This window comes from Anser cygnoides, chromosome 1, assembly GCF_040182565.1.
Source record: "Anser cygnoides isolate HZ-2024a breed goose chromosome 1, Taihu_goose_T2T_genome, whole genome shotgun sequence".
NCBI classification, from domain to species: Eukaryota; Metazoa; Chordata; class Aves; order Anseriformes; family Anatidae; genus Anser; species Anser cygnoides.
Genome location: NC_089873.1, coordinates 167,949,793 through 167,976,973, shown reverse-complemented (window position 1 = coordinate 167,976,973; position 27,181 = coordinate 167,949,793). Strand labels below are relative to the sequence as shown.

General features: G+C 37.5%; 1 protein-coding gene across 1 annotated transcript in view; it reads left to right on the top strand.

The window, feature by feature from the left end:
* The window catches only part of UCHL3 (ubiquitin C-terminal hydrolase L3), a 43,819-nt gene that overhangs the window by 2,363 nt on the left and 14,275 nt on the right, over positions 1–27,181 (top strand). Inside the window, exons 2-5 of the mRNA XM_048079048.2 lie at positions 11,131–11,259; positions 13,029–13,185; positions 13,576–13,661; positions 14,775–14,822. Of these exons, the coding sequence (XP_047935005.1) occupies positions 11,131–11,259; positions 13,029–13,185; positions 13,576–13,661; positions 14,775–14,822 (420 nt within the window). The remainder of the gene's footprint in view (positions 1–11,130; positions 11,260–13,028; positions 13,186–13,575; positions 13,662–14,774; positions 14,823–27,181) is intronic.

Below are 27,181 nucleotides of genomic sequence, written 5' to 3'. Positions count from 1 at the left end.
GCATTTGTATTAATGCAAGTCTAGGAATTTTTAATTTCTTAGTATATAGGACCTTTCTTCATGCATATGGATTGGAATTATGTAAAAGGTTTAGAAATCGGCTGGAAAGGATAAATATGAATGATCTTTCTCAGCTTTAAAGATTTCCAATGGCAGTGACTCACTCAGGATACTGCTGCCATGTATCTGTAGTGATCTTAAGAGAGAAGTCAGCGTAGTTAAATGTACCATACAGTGCTAATTTAACTGTCACTATATGCCCTTTTCTCTCCACTTCTGCAGTCTGATGGAACAGATTATGAAGTATTGTCAGTCCACCTCCAATATAGAAAGAGTTGATGATTCAGCATTTACAAAGCTCCAGTTAGTATAGTGATGACAGCTAATTTTCTTCTCTTTGACCTTCAGCTGTGGGACCTCAGGTGCTGTCCCTCTTCTTGAAGCTTCTGAAGCCCCTCTACTAGTGGGAGAGAGAATGAGAGAAAGTGGGTTTATCTGCCCACTGTTCACCAGATGATGTCTGGCTGTGTATCTTGTTCACAGTTGCTTCTACCACCAAAAAAAGTCAGACTGCTTATGAACATTGGGAGTGAAAAGATCAGATGCGAGCTAATTGCTCCTCATGGTGACATCACTTCAGTCTGGCTTGCAATCTGTGATCAATTCCCTTGGAAGTGTAGATAAAAAAGTAGTATTGGTAGATGATTTTGTCTTTGTTGATCTCCCCTGTTCTAAGAAATATCCTTACTTCCTACAGAAGGCACAATGTCAACTCGTGCCTTTGCTCTGTCCAGGTAAGGCTCCAGTAATTGACTGCATCTGGTATGAAGCTCAAGTACTGGCTTCAGGTAGCCCAGAGTTAAACTGTGCAAAGTTGTCTGTGATTTGGGTTTGTCTTATGACAGAGGGCTTATTTGCCAGCTACTTTCCAGCATTATTTTCAGGCCTTTGATCCAACCTTTTTTTTTTTTTTCTTTAAAACCATTAATGCAATGAGAGTCAGCCACGTAAAGGAATTAATTTCAGTGTATGGACCCTCTTGGCAGCTGTGACTTTCTGGGGGCAATAAAGATCACAGAGCAGATGGCAGAAACTGGATACACCCAGTCTTCATCCAGTTAGGTGTCGGGCAAATACAGGGATTAGTTAATTATCTTGAGGAAATGAACTTTACTCTTCCTAGAAGGTCGTTCCGTTTTATGAACTGTTTGCAGCACTGTCCACAAGCTTCCCCAAAAGAAAACCCTGCTGACCAAAGTCACTGGAAGGGCAGTGCCTGCAGTTCCTGACATGCATTGGTGGTGGTGGTCCTCAGAGACGAACTGCTGTGTGGAGTGAAGGCGCGTGTGATGTGAAATGACATAAATGTCCTTCTGAAGATGTGTAGTTAAGCAGTTAAGCTTAACAGCAACTCTTCTGTTGTAAGCCAAGTGGCAATAGTGGAGATAGGCTGTTTTCCAAGAATTCGTGCTATGAGCGTAGCCTCAGAATGGGGAAGACCAGGACTGGGTCTTCGGATCTTTCTGTGAAGAGAGTGCCCCAGAATGCCTTCCACAGAGCCAACAAAGGGGAAGTGGCAAGGCTGTGCCACAGCAAAGTGTAAGCAGGAGGCAGATGCGAAAGAGGATTGTTGTGAGACCAGTTGTTGGATGTTTTCTTCTGGTTTAAAATACCTCAAGCTATAGAGCCCTGTTATTAAGTTTAAACAGGTTGTTCTTATGTTGCAACAGATATGTTGCAAGGGGGAAGATTATGACTTGTGGGGAGTTTAGAGCCTTACTCATATGAATAGTTGAAAAATGAACTTAGATCTGTCTTTGTAGGTCATTCAGTAATCGAAAGCTGAGAAAACCATGCATTTCATTCTTCTGTTTGTATTTGTCGCTTTTAGCATTTTCTGCTCTTTTTTGGCTTAGTTGCTTATGTATTTTCAGATGAAATAAGCTGAACGTTATAACAACCGTAATCCTTACTGTTACCAGTGCTGGTAAGGATATGTTTGTTTAGTGAACAGCATGCTACAGAGCAGAAAACAAGTGCTATTGGTTCACCAGGTAGGTTAGCTGGTAGTTCTGAAGATGCTATTCCCTACTTCTCTATCTTCCTTAGCTTAAAGGACCAGCAGAATCAGTATAATTCGCTTGTTATTTCATTACACTGTAAAAATAACACATGCAGCAGCTTATTTGTAAGCATGGATTGTTCAGGCTCATGCCGGTTATGAACAATTCTTTAGATCGCAGGAACAAGTTTGTTGTGAATCACTGGCTTGACAGCTCCACCTCAGGACTTGTCCTCAGAGCACTCCAAAGCTTTTGCTTGCTAAGAGCAGTTTCGGAGAGAACCTGAGCTAGCTGCTTAGTCCAGCTTTCTGTGTGGTACGTTGCATTGCTGTTTGGGTGATGATCAGACCCCGGTTCAATACGTATGGTAGTACCTGTGCATAGTGAGTATGAAGTTTCAAAGCTGCTTGATGGGTTATATTTAAAACATGTACCTATCAGCATGAAGACCAGGAGCTCTAGCTGTGAGTCAGAGCTGCTCTTCTAGACACCCTGAAGAAACCAACACAGTTGGAAGGATAAAAATCTTGTGGGTGTAAGATCTATCACATTTTTGGTGAAGTTGTGTTCTTTTTTCTCCTTCACTGCAAATTAAAATAAATAAACTTGAAAAAAAATGTAATGATAAATGGGCTGTATTCCATGAACTTCATTGTGAGGTCCTGAAATAATGGTGCTTGAGGATATTAAAGAATTCGTAATAAATATTGAACTTGATGGATAAGTTTATTTTAATTGAGCATCATCTTTTGTTCCAGTAAGACCATACTGTGACCAGTCTAAGTGGGGACTGGTTAGTAAAGAAGAATAAAACACTTTGTTATGCCCATGCATTTGCTCCTGAGCAATACAACTTTTGACCTGCAGTGTAGAACTAAAGTTTCTGACAGGTATTTCTGTATTTTCACATCAAGTCACTTGGGTTAATGGCTGACTGGAAGACACTTTGTCTAAACCTTATTGAAAAATGATCCCTTCCTTTAAATTCCCTAAATTCATAGTGAAAAAACTAAGAAGTACATTCTTACAAGGCCCAAACAAAATACTGATTTCTGAAACAGTTTTTTGTAGCATGCCTCCAGAAATAATATATATAAAGAATTGAAAACAAACTATTATGCGTTTGTATTTGTAATGTGGATCAGTTTAGTAAGGGTTAGGTCAGTAAGAGCAAGTTACTTAGAGGGCTTAAATACAAGCTATTTGTAGGCTCATATAAATTGTCATATAAGGTTTTTTGTTGGTGTTATTAATTTCTATTGGTGATACTTCCATCAGACATTCTGTGCAGTGTCTTGCTACTGTTTAGGGAAAAAGATCAGCTTCAATTCACCAGGGTGCCAAAAATTCTTACGCTTTAATGATAAAATTACAAAATATTGATTGCTGATGATAAAGTTATGAAATACTGATTACATCTAAAACTAATTAAGACTTAGTACTTCCAATTCCCTAAAACCATAGGAACAACTAGTTTAGTGGAAGAAAGTCTTAACTGGTTTTGCTGTGATACAGTGATGCCATAGTCCATTGAGCAGATGTACAATGTGGTATGGATTCTGTTGGTATCTTGGTTTGTATTTGGAAGAGGATTACAACAGTTGGTTCTTCCCACAAAAGCTCTTTGACTTATGTCTGTGTCTGGAAATGTCTGTTTTTTCCCATTTTTGTTCTTGTGGTTCCAACTTTTATACAAACACCCCAGAAAAATGGAAAAGTCCTAGTTTTGAGCATAATGCCTTAGTATTTAGAATGTGGCATTCTTGAAATATTTACAAATGCTGTCCAACTTCACTGGCACCTAGATTTCAAAGTCCATTTTACTTCAATGTTAGTCTTCACATTGTTTTTATTTGCAACTGACAAAGTAGAAAAGAGCATTGCTATTTCAGACAGTATTTAAAACGTTCATTGACTGCTTCAGAAGTCTGCTGTTCAAAGTAAATTGAACTCTTAAGTTTTCTTACCCCAGTTTCCCTTCCCACATCTCTGTCAGCCCCATAAATTGTATCCTCCTAGTGGTTCTGTGGCTGTGTTGGCAGAAGCGCTGCTTTAATCTGCTGAAGTCAAGTCACCTGGGTCAAGAGGTTGCTAGGTTGCTGTTGTCCATCTGACTTTTGAGGCTCTTTAAATTAGCCCAAACTATATTTTTAAGGTTCATGAAATTTAATTAATTTTAAAGGTAGCCACCGCGTGTTGGAGCAAAATCGTGTATTAAAGATCACTGTTCTGTGCTGCTTTTGATGCTTAGCAGTTAATAGATTAAGATAGCGGTACCAACAGTGAAAGCAACGTAGGTTATACCACAGAAATGTCTAAATTAACTTACAATAAACACATTTAGGCATGTTACAGTGACTCTTTTTTATTCTGTTAACTAACATTTAGACATGCAGATTGACAGTTTGTGGTGATTTAGAACAGAATCAGGTAGGTTGGAAGGGACTCTTCCGTGTTCTGGGAGTTCTGTGGTCCAACCACGTTCTGCTCCAAGCAGGTTGCTCGGGGGCTTGTCAAGTTCTGAATTCCTCCAAGGATGGAGACTCCACAGGCTCGTGGACAGCCTGTGCTAGTGCTTGACCATGCTTATTATTTTTTTGTATTATTTTAAAATGCTTTCCTTACCAATTTCATATTTTCTGCATTCCAGCCTGTGTCCATTGTTTTTCATTGTGCTACTGTGTACTGCTGAGATGAGTTGGTCTTCATCTTCTCTGCAGCTTCCCTTAGCTAGTAGAAAACACCAATATTAAGTGTCCTGTCCCCCATCTCCCCTGCTTTTTCTTAAAATGGTTTTAACCCATCTTTCAACCTTTCCTCATACAACAAGGCTCCATGCTTCTGTCCCTATTGGTGGCTCTCCATTGGATTTGCTTCGCTATGTCGATGCTTCAGTCATAACAGGGAGCTCAGAGCATTGGCACAGCACTCCAGAGAGTTTCACAGTCCTCCAGCAGAGGGGAGGTCTCTCTTCTGCCTACTGGCTACTTTCCCTTGCTAGTATGGCAACCAGTGATAGGGGTTGGCTTTTACTGCAAGGGCACGTTGACTCATGTTCAATTATTATTGATCAGGATGGCCTGATCCTTTTCAGCAGAGTTATTTTCTAGCCAATTAGCCCTGAGCCTCTGTGACTGCATGAGGCTATTCCATTCCAGATGGAGGATTTTGCATTTGTCTTTGAACTTCTTGAAGTTCCTGTCAGCTTATTTTTCTAGCCTGCTGAAATTGCCTCTGAATTGCAGCCCTGCCCTCCAGTGCTCTTCCCAATTTGGTGTAATATCCAAATTTGTTGAGTGTGCGGTATGCAACCGTCCCGGTCATTAAGGAAGATGTTAAACAGTATTTGCAGTGACACCCGAGAGACGTCACTGCCAATTGGACTTTGTGTTGCTGATTGCTGTCCTTTGAACCTGGCAGTCTGGCCAGTTTTCCACCAGCTTCCCCTGTATCCAGCTCATACATCTCACTGTTTTGGCTCTAGGGATGGTATGGGTGACTCTGCCGAAGGCCTTGCTTCATAAAGACTCTGCACTGCTTTCCCTCCCCTGCACCTTACCCACGCAGGCAGTGATCACTCTGTTGAAAGCTTCCAGGTTAATTGGGCATCGTTTGCCCTTGGTAAGTTGGTGCTGTCCTCCATCACTTAGTTGTTCTTGTGCTTGGGAGTAGCTTCCAGGAAGATTTGCTTCATAACCTTCCCAGAGAGTGAGCTGAAGATGAGTGGCCTGTAGTTATCTGCATCTTCTTTCTTGTCCATCTTGAAAATAGATGTGATATTTTCCTTTTTCTAGTCAGCAGGAACCTTCCAAGATCACCATGACCCTTCAGACATGTTAAGGAACAGGCTCACAAAGGTGTCAGCTGATACCTGTAGCAGTGTTTGATCGATGTTGTCCCATGGATGTGTACATGCGCTATGGCTCAAGTATTCCCTGCTCATGTCCTTCTCTACAGTGTGAAATGCTGCATTCTCACAGATGCTGCTACTAGGGACTGGGAGGACAGAAGGCAGCAAAGATTAAGGCAAAATATCAACATTGAGAACCTAAACCTTTTCCATGTCCTTCATCGCTAGGTTCCCGGTCCCATCGTGCAGTAGGCCTGTGTTTTCCTTAACCTTCTAGTTGTTGCCAGTGTATTTACAGAAGCCCTTCTTGTGTCCTTCACATCCCTTGTAATTTCAGCATTAGTTGAACTTCAGCTTTTATAACTACGTGCCTCTGTGTTCAAGCAGTGCACCTCTATCCCTTTTGGTTAGCCTGTTCCTCTGGTTTCTTTCCATGTACTTCCTTTCAGTTTGACCTCAGACAGGAGTTACATATTCATCTGTGGTGGCTTTTGGTCATACTTTTTTGAGTTTCTGCATTCTGTATTATCTTGTGATCACAGTAGTCCTGGCCCTCCACATTCACAGCTTGGACGAGTTTTTCCTTGTTTATACTGTTATCTGCCAATTTTGAGGAAACCCTTGCTCTCAGCAGGCAATTTTAAAGAAATGAAAATTGGAGTTCCACATTTGCACCCTTGAAAATAAGGCCTATGTAAATTTCCTGAACTCTGGAGTTCTACAATGCAACAAAAGGTTGGATAGTCTTTTTTAGCAAATTTGATGTGTTAATATTTTCAGTTTGAGTGTTGCAGATATTGAAACAAGTCTGAACAATTGCACTTGAAGGCAAATTGTTTGGAATTTTCTAGTGAACTCTAGGTGTCAGGTAAGAAGGAAAGGCCTTCTGGAATACTTGAGCAAAAAGGAGAAAATCATGCAAAGTGCTAAGATGTATGGAAAAGATAACTAATTTCAGAAGTGACTTTTTTCTCATGGTTAGCTGAACCAATGAAAAACCAAGGAGGAATCTTTCATTCAGGATGACATTTTAATACAACAGAGAAAGAGACAACTTCAAATACAACAACAAAATTAAAATAATAATAATTTTAAAAAGTACTTTTAAAAGTAAAGCTCTGAAAAAGTTGGTCAACTAGATGTGGACAAGTGTGTTGTCTGTCTTTCCTTCTGAGCTGCTGGAAGACTTCTGTAATGTAAGCGAATATGTTTTCTTTTTTTCTTTTCTAAGGTAAGTGCTCAAAGATAAAAAAGAATAGTCAGCAATATGATAAGTGACAGAAAAACATCTAATATTCTCTTTTGCAGTTGTAGAGTAATATAAGGCTGCTAGCTTATTGATGCTATATGCTCAGCTGAACATAAAAATAAGAGGAAAATAAACAATGGAGAGTGGATGAGCCCTCAAATACAGTGAAAAATACCTTAACTGCTCTGCCCAGTAAGTATCTTTAGATAGAGTTGCTTGGGTAATTGCTGCAAAGCAGCAGAAGTCCTCACCTCTGAACAAGACTGTGTCTAAAAAGCATACAAAACTGCCTGCTGTTCTAAAACAGGAGTGTCTTGGCAAGCGTGGAAGTTCACCTGCTGGTAGGTAACTGAGTGATGTACCAGCATGACTGGCCTAAGAAAGAGCTAGGAAAGGACGAAGAAAAAGAAGGGTTCATTTAGTTATTTCTATGGTGTTCAGGTAATTTGCCGAAATTGAAGCTACTGCTTGTGAATAGACTCTTCTGAGCTTTCTGTGTCACATCTGTGGATTTTTGTCCCTCTAAATAACTTTCCCTGGTTCCTAAGAACTTGTTTTTACTCCTTTAAAATTTCTCTTCCCAGATCTTGCTAAATAGCATTCCATTGCTGTTATCCATTCAGAACACAGTTGCAAAAGTTTGCTTGTCTGGCTGTGTCATTGATTGAACTCTTTTTTTTTTTTTCCCCTTTGCATTTCTCCACGCTAAGAATAAGCTATATCTATTTATTTCAAGGGATCTTTGCACTTGCCATCTATTGTTCATCTGTAAACTCATCTGGCAGTCTTTTTTGCACATGGGCACTTGCTGCCAGTTTTTACCTTTTAGTCATGTAATTTTCAGAAAGACATCTGTCATTTTTTTCCAGGCTTGAATGAAGCCCTCTGGAAGCAGAGAGATCTTATTAGCCTATTTTGGATCTCCCTTAATCTTTTCTTCTTGTTGCTAAAATAAGTTGTTAGGCTGTTCGTGTGTAAAGTTTGCTGCGTGCCATACTAAGGCTATGTTCTTGGTGTTTCTCTGTAGTGTTGACCACCACTTCTAGCCATCACTGTCATAGTATACTGAAACTCTTAACTTTTTAGATCTTAAGGTTTCTATGTGTTATGGTAATGTGAGTACTGAAAAGCATTCTTTCTGTGAAGTTTTTGCTACGATGAATATATCATTCAGAAGTTTGAATATCTGTTCTTGGGTCTAGGGGGTGTATTTTTCCCCGGCCTGTGAAAGGCAACAAGACAAGAGAATGTGCATCATTTATTTATTCAGTAGCTTCATGTGATTCTTTTATTGTTGCCTCGTCTGCTTGTGGGATTGCTTTCTCCATAGGTGTCTCTTTATTTTGTTGGGTTTTTGTACCCTTCTTTCATGTAATCTTGCAAAATAATAACCAGTGTTTTCTCAGTTGCATTACATTTCCCACAGTTCTGAGTAACAACAGGGAAAATCATAGAAGACTTAGAATCATAGAAGCACTTAAAGTACAAATAATATTTTAACACAGCTACATGTACTCCCCTCTCCTTCTGAACTTTTCTTCTGTCATGCACAAAGTGGTAATTATCCTCATAACTTGGAGGGTTAAAATAGACACTAAAAATAAAATGTCTTCTGTTTCATCAACTAATAAAAACTCACGTGTTCCTTCCGTATAATTTTCATTAAAAGATAATGATTTGGCTTTATTCCTAACGTTGGCAAGACTTAAAGGTGGTATAGAACCAAAAGATCTTGGTGTATTACATAAGCGATTTCCTGAGTTAATTTTCTTGTCATACATAAGAGCTACCTTGTTTTAACATTAGTTAGAAAGCTGTGCAAAGCCTCGATCATGGACATGTGCCCAGTCCCGCAAACCCATACTAAGAGACCAAATCTTCCTTATATCTTGATAAAAGACACTATTTTCCTTTCACCTCCCATTTTCCTCTTTGATTTTATGGTCAATTCACGTTGTTCATTTTTAGTGGAAACATAGGAAAAATGAAAATGGGAAAAAAAAATCTTTATGTGGCATTATGAACAGAAAGTCTCCATGTTTTACAGTGCAGACAATCAAATACTGAACTAGCTCAGTGAATGGTTTAGGTCAGTTCAGTAGATACAGAGAAAACCAATATGTAATTTTTTCAAGATTCTCTTTTTAACTTTTTGTTTTCAAACTTATATTGCCTTTACTTGCTCTTGGTTTTGATTTCTTGCCTTAGAGTATAAAGTGGAGAGAGAGGAATACATTTAAAATGGTGAAGTGTATTTTTTTTTTTCTTTTACCCTCAAAATACTGGCTGCAAACTCCACCTTAGTTCTCTTAATAAACTTAATGGTGTGCATATTTTCTATTCTTTCCCCCTTTTTAGAAGATATTCCTAAACTTTGCTGATTAAAACAAAAGTAATGATAATCTTCTGTACTCATAAACACAAGGCCATGCATTCACCCTTTTTAAAAAGTGTCCTTTGTATCTCTAAATATTGGGAGTTAATCACTGGCTGTGTCTTCTGAAAGACAGTAACCTTGCTTCTTGCTTAGTATGAATTGAAATCGGTATTTGAAGGGATCTTGTCTTAGAAGTAGACATTTAGTATTTTATTAAAATGAAAAAGAAGAATTTTTGTAATAAGATTCATTTTTGTATTTCTTACAGGCATATCTATATAGGTATGAATCTGCTCAAGCATGGTATAATTATTACTGAACTATTGCGTGTATGTGTAAATTTGCTCACTGGGTGAATTTTGGAAGGAAGAAAAAGGCATAGATGATTCATTTTACCATCTTGTTCTTCTTAAACATCTTAACTGCAAATGTATCAATAGAGAGGTTTCCTCAAATAGCAGTGGACAGGAAGTATGATGAAGCTTTGAACGAATCTTTCCTTTCTGAGAAAGAATAAACAAAATACTCTGGTCTACTGTATTGCTTTTGGGAACAGTATTGGAAACTGCAGAGTTGCAATTTTTGAGAGCTGGCTAAAGAAATGCCTTAGGAGTTAACTGTTTTTTTCATTAGAGAGAGCAGAGGAATACTACTTGCTGCAAGTTGTTTTTTTTCCAGGCATTTTAAACTTCTAGCTGTTTATCAGGACACTTTCCGTATTTTAGATTTGATAATCCCAGGTGACTGGAGATCTTCCTACAGAATGTGTTTTTTCTAGCGGAAATAAAGGAGTTGTGAAATGTTTACTTTTTCAAAAATACATAGAGTTCTCCCACACCTTTAATTTTTTTTTGTCTAAAATGTAGTATTTCAAAATAGGATTTGAGCGTGCCGTAACACACAATTAACTTTTTCTTACAAATTGTCAGTGTGTATATAATGACAAGAACCTAACTGAATTCAGAAACTCTGTTTGACTCTGATAACACAGATATTTCAGGTTGTTTCAAATGGTATAGAGTTCTTAATTCCCTTATTAGTTGTTGGGATAGTCAATTCAGCTCCCCTCTGCTCAGTATTGATGAGGCTGCACCTGAAGTACTGGGTCCGGTTCTAGGCCCCAGAGTACAGGAGAGACGTGGACGTACTGGAGAGAGGCCAGTGAAGGGCCACCAAGATGATGAAGGAACTGGAGCACCTGTCATATGAGGAGAGGCTGGGAGAGCTGGGGCTGTCAGCCTGGAGAAAAGGAGGCTCGGGGGGATCTTATCAGTGTGTGTGAACACCTGAAGGGAGGGTGCAAAGAGGCCAGAGCCAGGCTCTTCTCAGTGGTGCCCAGTGCCAGGACCAGAGGCAGTGGGCACAAACTGGAGCACAGGAGGCTCCCTCTGAACATCAAGAAACACTTCTGTGCTCTGTGGGTGACTGAGCACTGGCAAAGGCTGCCCAGAGAGGTGGTAGAGTCTCTTCCTTGGAGATCTTCAAAAGATGTCTGGTTGTAAATACAGTTATGCTTTTTTTTTTTTAAAAAAAAAAAAAAAAAAGTATACCAGCACACTCATTTAATATTATTCTGTATTTTCTTTTCCAGTTTCTCAAACAATTAGGTATACATCCTGACTGGCAATTTGTAGATGTCTATGGTATGGAACCAGAACTGCTTAGCATGGTGCCAAGACCTGTATGTGCAGTGCTACTTCTCTTTCCGATAACAGAAAAGGTAAGAGTTCATTTAGTAACCAGTATATCATTTCTGTTGTAAATGAGTGCTTGGTTGGGGCTTTGAGCAACCTGATCTACTGGAAGACATCCCTGCCCATAGCAGGGGGATTGAAACTAGACGATCTTCAGAGGTTCCTTCCAACCCAAACCGTTGTGTGAATCTGTAAATCTTGTGCCTTGGTGTCAGAATCAAAATGAGACTTAAACCTTATTCAGAGACTTCTTAATTATAAATAAATAAATGATAATGTTATGTGTATATTTCCAATTTATTGTTAAGTGTTTTAATTGGAGTGGGAAAAGCTAACGTAGAAGTAAAAAGAAATATACTTCGCATTTTCCTCTTGCAGATAATTCAGTACTTTAGTTTTAAAAGGCTGGCTGTGAAATGGCAGAATTCTGCTACTTTTAGTAGAAAGCCACAATAGCATGAGCAAACTAAGGTTGTGTGTGAGACTATCAAATGCAACTACTTTTTGATTTTTTTTTTGTACTGCTGTACTGACTAAACATCAATCCATTTTCAGTTCAGTCATCAGTACCAGTATGGCTTTCATTTCTGGGACAGACAGAGCATATTTCTAAGATGAAAGAGTGTATATATTTCTTTTTGCCTCTTCTCTCCATTCTCCTTCACTCCCGTTCCCCCCAGTATACATCAATTTGCTTGAACTTGGTTTTAGGGCTGAATACCCTTGTTAACATACAGATAATCTTAGGGTTATTGTCCAGTTTAAAGATTAATGACTTACTAAATCAACATCATAGGCTGTAGACAGAGAGAATAGGTTGATCCAGTGAATGCTTATCAAGGGATAGGTCAAGTCAGAAAGGACATTTTGAAGTGATCTGGTCCAACCCTTGCTCAAAATGATATTCTCAATATTCACAACATTTTTTGGGGGGGGGGGGGGGACAGGGAATGAATGGCAGCTATATTGTTTACCTTCTCTAGTCTGAACTTTTGTCTAATACGTTTAAGGCCTTTTTTTCCTCAGTTAAGACTATTCATGTTATCTTGTACAAGTGCTGTCAATTCAAAATTCTTTGTAAAGGCACCTGCTATTTACTTAGAACGCTTGGACCATTGAGACAAGCTGCAATGGAATCACGATGCTGGAGAAGTTTCTTAGTTCTGTTTGTCACTGACAGTGCATGGAATCCGAGAGAAATTTCTCAGGAAGAGTTCCTCACTCTGTTTTACATTCAAACTTCACGTTTGTCACACTTAATTTACAAAATACTGATGTAGATGGAGTTTTTACTTATTACTACAGAAAATAAACCTTTACCTTATGATTATGGCTTTTAAAGGACCTATTTTAAACATTATATGAACTTTACTTTATATTCCTGGAAAAAACGGAATGTAAGAAGATGGAACTTACAAGAATGGTTTGTGCTGATTAAACACCTGAAGTTGCTTGATAAAGCTTTTGAGACCTCTGTCCTTAAACGCTTTTTGTTGGATTAAAGAGATGGTGACAGGTGCTAATATTGAATATTCTTGAAATGCTGTTAGGTAACATATTTCAAAATGATTATTTAAACATATCAGGTCTTATCACTAGTCAAAATCCAGTTATGGAGCTTTCCAGTTGGGGAAGTCTGCATATACTGCTGGACCAATTGTGTTAAACGTTTCAAGTTGCAAGACGTGTTTTGGTTTTATTAGGAAGGTTTTACTTAGGTAAATTGTTTTTGCTTGGATAATATAACAAGTATCTATTCGTGCTACCTGTGAAACTTCTGTAACTTCCCTTCTAGTATGAAACCTTCAGAACAGAAGAAGAAGAGAGAATAAAAGCTAAGGGGCAAGATGTCAAATCATCAGTGTATTTCATGAAGCAGACTATCAACAATGCTTGTGGAACAATTGGGTTAATTCATGCTATTGCAAACAACAGAGATAAAATGAACTTTGGTAAGTGTTTTATGTTTGCTTGCTTGTTTTTGTTGTACTTTCCCCCCCCTTTTTTTTCCCTCACCACTGTGGAAAGTATGGAGGGAAGGATAGGATATGTACTGTTTTCTCTGAATATAACTTCTCTACTGAAAGAGCATTTCTGCCTATAATTATATATAAAAACAACACCATATTTCACACTAATCCTAAAACTAAAACACTGAAAACACTTCAAAGTGCAGCAGGTAGCAATTCTTTGTGCAGTCAGCCTTCATTGTCTTAAAGATGCAATGTAATTATTATCTTTAAATCTTTTGTTGGTTATAAGCATTCTGTTAGCTTTGAACAATGTAGAATTGAAAGCATGGTTCCAAACATGTTAATGTTATGTCTTTTTTTTTTTTTAAGAAACTAATTCATCACTGAAAAAGTTCCTAGAAGATTCATTATCTATGACTCCAGAAGAAAGGGCCAAATATCTAGAAACTTACGAAGTTAGTGTTGTACTTTCTATTCTTTTTGAAAATGGTATAAGAATTATTTGCATGAGCAAGTCCTTTGGACTTGGTCCAGTGAATCACTTAAACAATCTGAGTTTACGTGTGAGCTTGTGATCAGACAGCTGCTGCAAAAAAAAAAAATAAAATAAAATGGATTTGGTGGTTTAAAGTATTCCTGCCCCCCCATAGCTCAGTCAGCAGAATGGATTTTGTCAATGTTCTTCATCCATATTAATTCCCTGGCTTAGTTTAAAATGGTTTTGAAGTGGATGAGTAATGTCTGCACAATCGTTTTGGTTGATTCAAGATCCAGTTTAATGGTCAATTTAGGCTGATCTGAGGCTATTGCTGAAAGGACAGTCCTGCAGTCTCCTTCCATTTATGCCTTAAAGTCACCTTGCTTTGGCTGTAGCTCTTCAGGGCACACAAGGAGCTGATCTGACAGAATTATAGTCCCCCCCTCTCCTTCCATCCCCCATGACAAACAGTTAGATGAGTTAGCTGATCGAGTGCTTAGTTGGATCATTATTAGTGCTGATTCAAAGGATGTGACGGAAAGATCTGACCGCTGATGGAAGGGGAGAACAGTGCTGTTGCTCATGATGATAACAATGATCCTCTGTCAAAATGAAAATATTGATGAGTTCCAAGCCTGAGTTCAAATTAAACTTATTGTGAAGCCCTCAGGAATAAGGTTGTTAACATGTGACTCAAGGAACTAATAACAAACAGGAACGGTAGAGGTTTGAGGATGTTATCTGCAGAAATGCTGGATACAAGCTGTCTGATCACAGCTCCTACCTAAAGTGTTTTGTTTACTGAACCCAGGAACTGAAATACCAAAAACACTTGCCAGTACTGTTTTCTATGTGTTAAACTGCAGTAACAAACTGCTACATATTTGAATTGAGTCTGATGAGGCTGAAACACTTGTCTCTTGAGATCCTTGAAAGTGGAGATTTGTTGATTCGTTTATTTAACTATTACAAGCATTGAGCAAAAGAAGTTACAGCTATGGCATTTGATTAAAAAGAAGAGCATACAGTGATTCTTAAAATATTTAAGTCTCTCATTTTAATGTCTGATTGAAATATGCTTGAATTTTAGGCTATTCGTGTCACTCATGAATCCAGTGCCCATGAAGGTCAGACCGAGGTATTCTTTTTTTTTTTTAAAACAAAGACAAATATGTTTGTTAATAACTACTTTGAGTTGAATATAATGGAGCTTAAAACAACCATAATAAAGGTTTACACAGAAATGGAAATTTTTGCTTAATTTGTAGTATTATGTCAGTCAACAATCAGGGCACAAAGTGAAGTGACGTTGGGGGGCAGGGGAAGAAACTTGAAGCTTTACAGTTTTTTGTATTATTTTTTCAAGCCTTTGTATAACACAGATGATCTTTTCAAGCTTTATTTCACAGTAGAAGAGCTAGAAATAATGTTTTAGTGAAAGTTGAGATCAGGACGTTGCAAATTCATTGCTGAGATGTAGGATCCACAGTAACCATACAAGTGGAACAAACATTGTGTAAGAGTCTGAAAAGTTTTATCTCAGGAAAAGAAATACTTCAGTACTTGTGTACAAATACCACTTCAGATAAATTTGCACCACTTGTGAAATATACGCATAAGCTTTTATCACCAGAGATGGAGTGACATAAAATAAATAAATAACCATGTTTAGGATCAAAGAAACTTGCTGTGCTGCTTAATCAGTACTAGAGAATGCTCCTTTATCTGTGTTTACAAGTAAAACAGGACTGAGCTTAAAGTCTCTCTGCGCTCGATGTTGTACTTTGTTGTACTTCATCAAATATGGGAACAGAACCTCAAAAATGAAATCAATTTTGGAAGGATCTGTATTACACATTTAGTTTCACTGAGTGAAATAGAAGGTAAATGCCAGGTGAATAAGTGGCTTTGTGAAGTTTTGAGGAGTGTATGTGGTGTTTTTTGGTTTTGTTGCTTTGAATCCTTTTTCAGGAGAGGAGCAAGCGCTTATTGAAGTTTCCGTGACAGTCAGTGTATCTTCAGTCTTACGGATTTCGAAGCAGAACAGCTGTGTCAGTCACTGAGAAGGCATAAGCAAGCCACTCAACATTTTTCGCCTCCTTATTATTAAGGCAGTTTTCCATCTTTCTGGTTGAGATTTCAGTATCTGTTCCACAGAAGAAAAATTGATTAGGTTGTTGCCAGCACCACTTTGTTTTCCCATGACTTCAGTGGCTCATCTGCTTTCCTTCTTTATTTTTCCAGTACTGCAAGTGAGTTTTTCTTTCTAAAGGCTTGTGCTGTGTCTTCTATGCATGGCAGAAGAAAGCAAAGCAGACATTTCTGCTTCCCCCTCATCCAGCCATCTGGAAACCTATACTTACTCATTCTAAGTCAAAGATGGATGAAACTTAAGAGAATTGTTTGAACTATTTCTAGTATTAATATTGACCTTCATTCATGTGTCTTATTTTCTTTCAAATTCTTATTTCTTTCTCTAAATCAATCAAGGAAGGTTCTATGTTTCAAGAAGAAACATCAATGCAGCTGCAGATTTCTTTTCCTCTTCTAAATGAGAGACTCCAAAAATTCCTGTCTCTTTTCTTTTAAAAATGAGATGGTCCTTTTCTAGGGATTCTCAGTAAGAGAGAGGTTGTGGAGGTTGTTCTGCAAATTGCTGAAGACTGTGAATCTCTTCCTTAGATACTTGCAAAACAGAATAACATTTAGTTGTTTTGATGTACGGTGGCATTCATCCAGGGAATAGTTCATCTGTGCATTCTGCTGGCAGAAATTATGGAATAACTGGGAAGAAGATGAAGGGTTACATATTTCCTGAGGGTCTCTTTATAAGGATTCAGGAAGATTCTAAGTGATTACGGATTTTCTTAATAAGGGACACTTAGCTTCTTGAACTTCCACAAATTAATTGGTTTCCTGACAAAGATATTACAATACAAAATATTAAGAAATTGTGTGGAAAGATGCAGACATTTTTTCATAATAAAAAATTACAAGATTGTCTCGGCAACCATGTCTAAACAAAAATGTTGAATAGGTAGTGGCCTTTCCAAATTTTTGTTATTCCATTTTATGTAACTAAATCTGGAAGTAATTCAATGTGGATGTTCCTTAGAATGGTAAAACAACTTTTTCCTGTCCTTCTGTTTCCAAAGCTGAAATAGTACAATGGCTGAATACATGTCCTGGGAGCATTTTTCAGAATATCCTTTGATCCATCAATCAAAGAAGTAAGAAACAAATAACTTATTATACTGGAAGATGTAATTGCCTGAAGATCCTGTCCTACGATTGTGTGGTTAAGTAGCAAGTGAGGCTTCCCATTTCATCTCTAAAGCACAGCAATTCCTCCTGTAAAGTACAATTCTTTTTAAGCAAAATAAAATACCTGAAATGAGAATGTGCTGAGAAATGTAATGTGAGGTTGGAGTGAGTTCATCTCCCAGTCTTACACCTTGCAGTGGTACACTTTGGCTGTTGCTGTGTATCTTTTCATGTAACATCAAAGGGACTGATGAACAGCATGCCGTTGAAGATTCTGATGTTAGCATATGCAGGTCATACATGCAGGATGTTGACTTGTCCTGCAGGGAAAGTTTCTAGTGCTTTTGGATCAAGAAAGAAGAGAATCTTATTCCTCCTGCATATTTGCAATTGCTAGGGTTGCTTTCCTGGGAGTTTAAACTTCTTTTCAGAACGCTGGGAAGGAATATGTTTGTCTTCCTTTATTTCTCTTGATTTTGTTGCTCCCCCTGTTCCCTCCATCCCTAGAACAGCAAGGACATTTTTCATAAAAATCTCTACTTTGAATAAAGTGGCTTATGTAGTTGCTTAATGATGGTAAGTGCTGCAGCTTTACAAGCAAAAGGTCTTTCCCAGGTCTCCCACAGAACTAAAGATTTAAGAAAGTATGCAGGCCTACTCTTTTAGCATGATTAACTTGGTTTGTGTAGTTCCTAAAAGAACAGGTTGCTCTGTGGGTAGTTCTGTCTGTCCCTCACATAGGTGTTGCATACTACTGTTGGCTCAAATTCTTCTGAAAACGTTGCTTAAGCTCAACAATGAATAGAATAACTTCCAGAAGTGGGAAGTATGGCAGTCAGATTTGCTAACTTGGTTAAGACACTGTGCAACTGCAGCTGCTTTCAAGATGCTGTTCTTCCCCTCCCCCAAGCAAAACACGCCATTACATAGTGTCATGGGATAAAGTAAAATTTTCTGGAGTCTTGGGATGTGGAAGGTTTAAAAATAGCGAAGAATTACAGACAGGTTCTCCTCTGAAAATATTTGTTCTGGGCTCTCATTTCTCAGATGTTTAAGGATTCAGCCTTTTATAATGGTAAATAAAGCTTGACAATCTTACTAAATCGGGATAACTATTTTTATCATCTCAGTGGCTTCTTGATTTTTTTACAGTCTGCCCCTGGATTTTCTGCTTTTGTTTCTGTTCTGTGTGTGTGTATTTCAAACCTGGAAATGAAGTGAGTCTACCTAGAAATAAACAGTTAAAAGTAATAGCAGTGAAGCAGAACTATCTTTCCAATATCTACATATTTCATCTATTCATTTGTCTTGTCTGGGTGGGGGTATGCTTTGTTTCTGGTTTAAAATAATCTGTAATCAGACCTATGTTATAACTTCTTAAGTTTTAAAGGAAAATTCTGTTGTGGGTGGGGAGGGGGAAGGTATTAGACAGGATAGTACTTTTGTAAGTGTAATATTAGTGGACTGCTAGATTCTACACTCCAGTTCGTGATTTCTGGAAGAGACAGAAGAGTTATGTGGCCAGTTAGCTTCTGGAATTTATCATTAATGTGCAGTCTATTTAGGTGAAGTATTAAGATGAATCGCTGTAGCTGTCAGTTTCAGTCCATTTGCTTAGTGTTCTGTCTTGAGGGGTGCTTTGCCAGGTTTCCCAGGTTTCATAGCTGTGGTTCATTTACTTTGTTTAAAAAGCAACAAGGACAAGAATAAAGCCGTGTTCCTAGCCATTTTGTGTAATTTTCTGGTAATTCATTCAAAGCCTTTCAGGCCAACTAGAGACTGGGCTAGAATTGAGTATTTGTGGTAGCCTTTTTTTAGTATTAAAATATGAGTTTTTTTTAATGAATTTTAGTGATGGTTTTGTTTTTTTTTTGTCAAAACGTTTCCATATTTTCTTAAAATTGATATATTTTCTGTTCTTTTAAAAAGAGAGTTCATTTTTGAAAACAGTTAAGTGTTTTTTATTTCGCTAATTAATTTCATATTTGCAACTTGAAAAGATTGTGAAGTTGAGTTTATCCTTTAGGCCAGATTTTTGGACCAGATTTGATTTAAGTTTGGTCTTAAAACTCGTGGATTCTTTGGATCCATGGCTTGCTTTTTTGCTGCATGAAAGCAAATAAACAGATAAAACAGCGCTGTGAGTATTTCTGTGTTTAAAAAATATATGCCTGTTTAAAATTGCTTACAGGAAAATCCATGAATAATTCTGTTGGAGAAACGTAGTGTTGGATTTTAGAGGTTTCAAGGGTGATTTGATTCTTGTCCCATGCTCCATTGCCATTTGGAATGAGAGCAATTAATGTAAGATTCTTGTAACAGTCTTTCTTCTAAAATGTATGCTCCTGAAACTTACGCTTTCTCAAATGCCATTTATTTCCTATCTGAAAGTGCCAAAAAAGGAGCTGAATTTTATGATAAAAGCTGGATGGATCCAGTGGCTGAAGGCCAGGTTTTCTGGTTTCAGCTTTCAGCAGAGTTTAAGCTCTTTTTATCTATTTCTTTGTTGATTGTTTTACAGATGCAACAACCATGTACTTTGGAACAAAAAGGAAACCTTTCCTTTTTTTGCCAGATTGCTACCTTTCTTAAACCCTCCCCTCTCTCTAAAAGGCAGCTAATAGTGAAACTGGTATAGTTGCCAACTACTCAAGATCTTTTAGCTAAGATGTCGTCTTTATTGTTCTGTTGGGCATGTGCTTTTGTTTATAATACCTAGGATGTCTGAAGATAATGGAAAATATAACCTGCATCTTCACAGAACCACACACGCTTTTAAGCTGGTTCTTGTATTGTCATGTCTTGCTAAACCGTGTTTTTTTTGTTGTTGTTTTGGTGCCCTCTTCAGCAGCTCAGAAACGGCTGAAACCCTGTAATACCATAAATCTTAACATTTCTGTTACTCTCTTACAAAAATAATTTTAAAATAATAAAAAGACGATGCAGCCTGTGGATGCTAGAACATCCACATAAGCCATCTAATCTACAGTGTTCATTAATGAAGAAGTTCTGACCAAATCCAAGAAAAAAAAATATACCAATTAATAGCACTGATCTGGATCACTTGCTATGATAGCTTTCAGAAAGTCGTTCCAGGTAGGAAATATTATCTGTGCTGATACTTGAAGTAAATTACCTTTTTAATATTTAACTATAATAATGTGAGTAGCAAGGTACTTCTGTTTTGCTCCTGTATTACTGACATCCATGTCAACTACTTTGCAACTATGCTTCATTGCAGCTCAATTCTACAGTGCAGAAAACGTCAAGCTGTCCCGTATGAAGTACTTTTTTAAAAGACTAATTGGCCTTTAGTCAAGGATTAGGTCTAGAGAGTGGTCTGTATCCAACCTCTGCATTTCTGAGGGCTTTGACATGCTTCACTTGTTCAAATACTATTTGGGTAACAGTATTTGAAGCTCTAGTCCGCTGTGTGTCTGTGGCAGTTGAAATCATTCTGGATTGTCAGGCTACCTAAAAAAAAAAAAAAAAAAAAAAAAAAAAAAAAAAATCTGTCTTCCACTGGCTTCCTGAAGCAGCTCATCCTCTGGTCTTGTAGGAGCTACTTCTACTTCTGGCACAGAAGTGTTAGAAGCAAACTCATGGGGAAAGAGGGGAAGAGACTTTAACAGACTAGACTTCAATCAAGTTTTGCCGCTGTGGACTGCAAATATTCAATTGGTTGTGGTACTAAGTAATTGATGAGCTGTTTGTGTGACGTCAAGGTGTCACCAGCTGCTGACACATGGCTTTCCATATCACTTTTTGCTATGAAGTTTAAATGATAGAAATTTTTACTATGTGTGGTACTTGTGGCATATGGAAGCTTCTGTGTTTGAGGTTGAAAGTTTTTGGACAGGGGAGTTTTTAGCATGGTTTATGCATTAATACGAGAAGAATGTGATTTGTAGTGTTTAGGAAATTTACTTCTTTAAATTTTATTACAGAGTAACTCAGAATAATATTTCAATCAAGCAAAAAGTGAAATGCATGTGCACTTGATACTGGTTAGAGAGTAGTTAAGAGCTTCTGATTTTGGTGGTCTAAATTCTTAGGAGAAAATTAGGAGCTCTAAGACTACAGTTTTTCCTTCTTCCTTAGAGGCTATTGAGAACATCTAACTAAATGAAGTTTAACCTACTGTTAACCTAGTGTTTCAGTTACCAGTTATTATGGAAGCGAGAGCAGAACTGGAATATAAAATATATCAGTTATCTCTGGAAGCAGAGTAGATACTGCAATTGATTACGGAACTGTTCCTGTTCATTCTTTTTAGCATGCTTCATACGTGTATTTACCAACTGACAGCTGTGGCTATTAGAGCTATGTGTTTGGCTACATGAGGCTTCGCAATGAGCAGGCTTAGATGCTGTATCTGAGCTGCCACTTCAAATGAAAACAGCATTCTTGTACCTCATTGAGCCTCTCTCAGAAATAGTGATGATGGAAAAACTAGCCTTTGAAAATCAAGATTGGTATCTGACTCTGTCAGAGTCATAAGTAAGAACTGGACTTAGATGTTTTCCAAGAACTGAAATACTTGTGCACATCAGTATACTTACATATGCTTACTGTTCACAAGTATGATTAGAAATACTTTCCACATCAATTGAAATTGACAGCCCCTATACGGCTTGATTTCTTCCTTAACTCAAACCGTAACTGCAAACTCTAGTCTGTAAACTTGTTTAGCATGCCCTGAGAACTATAGTCTTGCTTGGAATGCACTAAATTAGACTTTGATCACAGTAACGGTCGTTAATGTTGGCAAGAACTACGGAGAGTCAATGCACTCTGTTCTCAGCTGCTGTAAAACTTGAACTTTCAAAGATCTTTGACTCCCTGGGGGATCGCAATTTATTGTTAGAGCAGAAATATAAAGGAGCTTCCCTTTCACTCCTGCCAAGAACATGTGGGATTTTCTTTTTAATAGCCCATATTCCTCAGTGTTTCTTCTGAATAATCCTTGCACTGTTGTAAAGAAACATTTACATCTAAGGAGAATATGAAACCAATTATACATCTGCTTCTAAGATGACTTTTGACTAGCTTAGCCTTACAAAACAAGTACGTAATCCCTCCACTAAAGGTGGTGATGTTGCCTAAAAATGTTTAGCTATAGTATTTCCTTTTGTTATAGCCTACTCTGTAAAAAGTGTGTGTTTTAAAAGAACAAAACAAAAAAATTACTAGAATTGTGTGAAATGTTTTGAAACTTACATTTGATTAGTCTTTGGCTCCTTGCATTGTCCTGTGCCTTTTGTGTCAGTGTGTGAGACGTTCATCAATCTGATTTTTGTACTCTACTGAGCAACTAACTAAGAAGGTATTAATACAGTATTGCTCTGACCTGTTATTTTGGATCTTATGCTTAACTGTAAAATCTGTACAAAGGAACTCTGCTCTTAGGATGAAACAGAACTACGGAGGATATTCGCACCCATAAGGCAGCCAATGGATTCAAATAACAAGTAAATAAGTGAAAGTAACAAAATATTTTTACAGTTGTGCATCACACGTCTCCAATCCATAACAGTATGGTGCTGTTCTTGCACTACATATGTAAGACAGTAAGTAGCAGGTTCTTGGCATGTGTTTGCTCACTAGCGTTTTAGCAGGCTGATCATGTCAGGTTGTGGTTGAGTTCACATTCAAGATTTTTTTCCTCAGGCAGGAGAGAAACTGGTTTGACTCCCTTTTTTTCCAGACACTAATTTGGGAGAAAAACTAAAAGAACATGCCATCTTTAAGACAGTTACCACTTTACTCATACAGCTGGAGCTAGTCAGTAGGCTAAAATAAAGAACTGATGTTGCATCAGCCTACTTTCCTCAAAGAAGGACACCAAGCATATGTAGTTGGGTGTGCAACAGTGACGTTCAATTTATTGTAAGAAGAATCTTAAAGAGGAAAAACTGTTTGCAAAATTCAAGTTAACTAGCTTTTTCAGAGCTCCCCAACATTTGGACTTTTTTTAATTAAAGGACTTTTGTAATTCCATTAATTTTTGATCACAGAAGTCACCATTGTGATAATCTAGCTTGACTTTTGCCTAACATAGGCCATAGAACTTAAATTTAGGTGTTGAGAGAGATAAGTTATAGCTAACTTTGGAAAAGCTTCCTGGGTGCTCTGATCTCAGCATTTTTGTCGTCTTTAAGCTATGTTTTTACCAATACCTCTAGCTAAGTATTACTCTTAGGATACTATCCATTCTTAATCCTGGATTGAATTGATGTAGCGAATACTGTAAAGATTTTTATCAGCTGCAGAAGCACTAATTAAACGTACTGGTGCAGAAGTTGTTCAGCTAACAGGTGTAGCCCGATTCAGTTTAAAGACTAGTCAGTTTCAATATGTTCTAGTGCTGGTAATTGCAATGTTGAGAAAGCTAGTAGGTCTGTTAGCAGTGGACTTAATGAACCTTGATTTCCTGAAAATTTGCATGTTGTGTGAGACTGTTGTATGTAATGGAATTTTAGTTAAGAAAAAGGCTTTTCCTGCATTAGAAATATTCGTAATGCCCCTTGCTTGAGTGATTTCTGTGCTGTTGGAGATGAACTCATGAAGCAGTGTTTATTTCTGGCTTACTTCCTTTGTCAGGCTTCTCTTCTGTGTTCTGACTGCTTCCATCTTCCTAAAAAAGCTGGAAGGAAATTAACATCCTTAAAAGCTCTACCACTGCCACCAAAAGAGGCTTAAAATGCTGTTAAAAAGGTGAAGGAAGGAAGAGGAGGAGGATCTTTTCAGACAGTGTAATGTATAGGTTTAATTTTTATGTGGAAAAAATACTAAGAACAATGGCTTCTAAGAAAGAAAAACATGTATTACACTTTGTACTGCAATACAGACTCTTCAAAACATTGTGCTTAATCCAGTTATAAGGAAAGGCATCAAAAGGTGATGGAAAAATACTAAGTGTATCCTTTCTGAATATAATCTTAAAGCTAGGATAAGTCTTATGTTGCTCATTTGGCTGGAAAGATTACATTTTTTAGTGTCATCTCAACATTCCTCTGTCTCTACTACAGGGCTTACTGTACTTGTGTAATGAGGCTACAAACAGTTTGGGAGGAGTTGTTGCACGCTTGCAGATCGACTCAATTGAGCGTATGCAGAACATGTGGCAAGGCCTCTGATCCCAGGGGCTGTGCATCTGATTAGTTCTGGAAACAAAGACCAGGACTAATAGTATTTTATCTCCTTGTATTTCCAAAGCTTCCAGTGATGATGATATGCAGTCAAATCTCCTTTGATTTCTGTCCCAGCAGAACTAGCGTTTGTTTCTACCCACTAGTAAAACCTCAAAATGCAGGAAAGAAAGGCCCAGTCCCAGCATAGCTTATCAAATGATGGACAAGGAAGCCTCCTTAGAGGCTTAAAGAGGAAGGTGGCATAGGCTTTCTGGTGATGGGGGTTCCCTGAACTTAAACTTCCAGGTAGATGAATTTTTGTAACCCCTAGAAAATTCATCACTAATAAATACTTCCACTTGGAAAGAAATGGTTGTGCAACCCCAAATGTCACTTGGTCCTGTCAGGTCTTCAACGTCTTGCACGTGGACTGAGATACTTTGCTGTATCAAGTTCCCCAAACAAGATGAGCAGATGGACACCCTCTTTCTGGAGCCTGACAGGTTTGGACTTGAGCCGGGTCCTGAGCTACTCAGCATTATCAAACTTGAGCACTTTTAGGCATGCACAGAGGCACAGATCTCAGTGCCTGTGAAACATTATAGTATGTATTTCCTTGAGGTCTTGGATTTAAATGTCTATAGGCTTTAATAGCCGCTATACATATAAGGTTTTGCTTGAGGCAGAAATTGATTGCCTGAGCTGCCGCCTTTTTTTTTTTTGTACCTATTCCATGAAAACTTAACTTCTGTAATGCTAAAATACATTATTAAAACAATTAACTTAATGTGCTTACTGGTTTATCTGACAATAATATTCAATTCTATTTTAAGGTTTCTCATTTACCACTTCAGATATTTGACCTGTTACAATTTGCAGCACCGAAGTATGCTCCTCTGATGTTTTCTTCTTGTGAAGTAATTAATTCTTTTCTCTGCAGGTTGCTCGTTGTTAATGAGTCCTGTATGAATAGAGTGTTTAAAGTTATGATTTGTCTTCTGCATTTTAAATTAAATGTAGAATGTACTACTTTGCATCCTTTATTTGGCAATGTATATTTAGCATTAATTTCTTACTAATACTGACATATAATTCTGTTGTAATATTTGTATTTCTAATATTCAGTTGAGAACAACTTCAGATGACAGCAGCTTAACTTGTGCTTATTATTAAAGCAGTGCATGGAATTTCATGGCTATTACAGTGCTGTTAATTAGTTAGAATCCAGTATTAATTTAGCTTTGCCAGAACTATTTACTGTCTGTTGAAATTTCACTCTTGCAATACAAAAGTACATTTTCAGTGGAGAAAAAGTTTCTCTTCATAGTGGTTGATCTCACAGGGGTACTCGGTACTACAAGAAATAAAGGTTAAAAAGATTCAAGGAATGGAATTTTAAAATGAGGTAAAATACTGACCTAGAAGTAGTAAACTGAATAATAGTTGCCTTAAACTGCATTCTAAGTTATAAGTTGGTCTTTGAAAGCCTTGAGACTTTCCTGGTCTCATTAGGCAAGGAGTATTTTTTAATGTGTTATCGTTATTTTGACATTAGCTAGAAAAAAAAGAAATTAGCAAAATCATGAAGAGTGATAAAAGTGAGAAATTATGGTAAATGTAGTGACTGTCAAAAGGCTTCATTAAAACATTTTTCAAAAATCTGGTCATCCCTGGACAATTAAGCAATACCAAATTTAAAGATTTAAATTTAAATTTAAACTTTTATTAATGGGTTTCATAGTAATTACAGTAGGAATACTAAAAGATATTTTTTTTCAGAGAAAACATCAGCAACAGAATGCATCAAAGCTAGGATAAACTTCTTCAGTTACTATATTGCAGATTTCAGGAAGGCTGGTGATCTTGTCTGTTTTCATAGCAGAAGCTTACAAAATGGTAAAACATAATGTGGTGCATGATGTCCTTTATCATGAACTTCTCAACATAATTCTTAAATTTCTGCCCCACTGCATGTTTTAATCTCAGATTAAAAGGATCCTCTGTACATAGGCAGGTGTCTGTGGACTGTGAGGTCTTCTAGTAGCAGTGTTTTATCAGTCATCTTTTGAAGTTTTGTTAGGCAAGCTGAGCATAAATTGTTTTAAAGCTATCTGAAATATTATTTAAATGTAAAAACGTCTCATTTAATATCATTTCATGTAAAGAATTTGAAAAAACAAACACGGTACAGGTGAAGTATAATAGCCATTAAACTCCTGTAAACTTCTCTGACTCTTAAAAGTATTGTCATAGCTAAATTCTTCTTTCTTCATACAGTTATATTTTGGGTTGGAGATTTTATAGTTTTGTCCTCTTTTATGTGGACCTGCTGAGATTTAGGGGTGTATCAGAATGCTTGAAAATCAGAATCTAATTGGGGGGAATAAGTTTGTCAAACCTGTGGAAAACTGTTCTCTGGACAGGCTATGAGACTTGGTAATACTTCATGCTTATCTCTGAGCTCTAAAGTTGCTACTGTTCTTGTTTCTTGTTCTTCATGAAAAATTCTTATCCCTGTCCTTGTGTTTTAAGGTCAGCAATATGGGAGCAGAAAGAAGCAATTCATTGTCCTACTCTTGGTAGGAAAAGGAAAAAAAATGAAAATTGAACAGGAAAGAAGGTGAAATGCTTCAAAAAATGGTACAAAGAAAGTAAATGGTTTTGACTGGTGCTTATGCTTTGATTAAACAGTGAAAATCTGTTTTTCAGGGAAAGTTACCTAATGATCAGTTTCTGAAGTCTACTAGAATTGTTCTGTTGAGTGCATGATGTGGGACTTGTCTTAGGGAACTGCAGTTGCTATTCTGCTTGCATAACCTTAATGCATTCGTGAGCAGCTGGCATGTCTCAGTGCAGCTAAGTGGGATATCATCAATGTGTAAGTATGTTTTCTTGTGGGGCTCTGCAGGGATTGCTTCTAAGACCTGTAATGTTAAACAATTTCTATTAGTTACATGGAAGGCAACATAAAAATACAAGTTAAAATCTAAAGACAGTGTAAAGATCAAGAGATACTAGGTTAATGGTGAGTCCCAGACCTCATAGGAACGGTCTGGGTTGCCCTTCAGGTTACCTTCAAACCAAAGGGTATTTTTCTGAG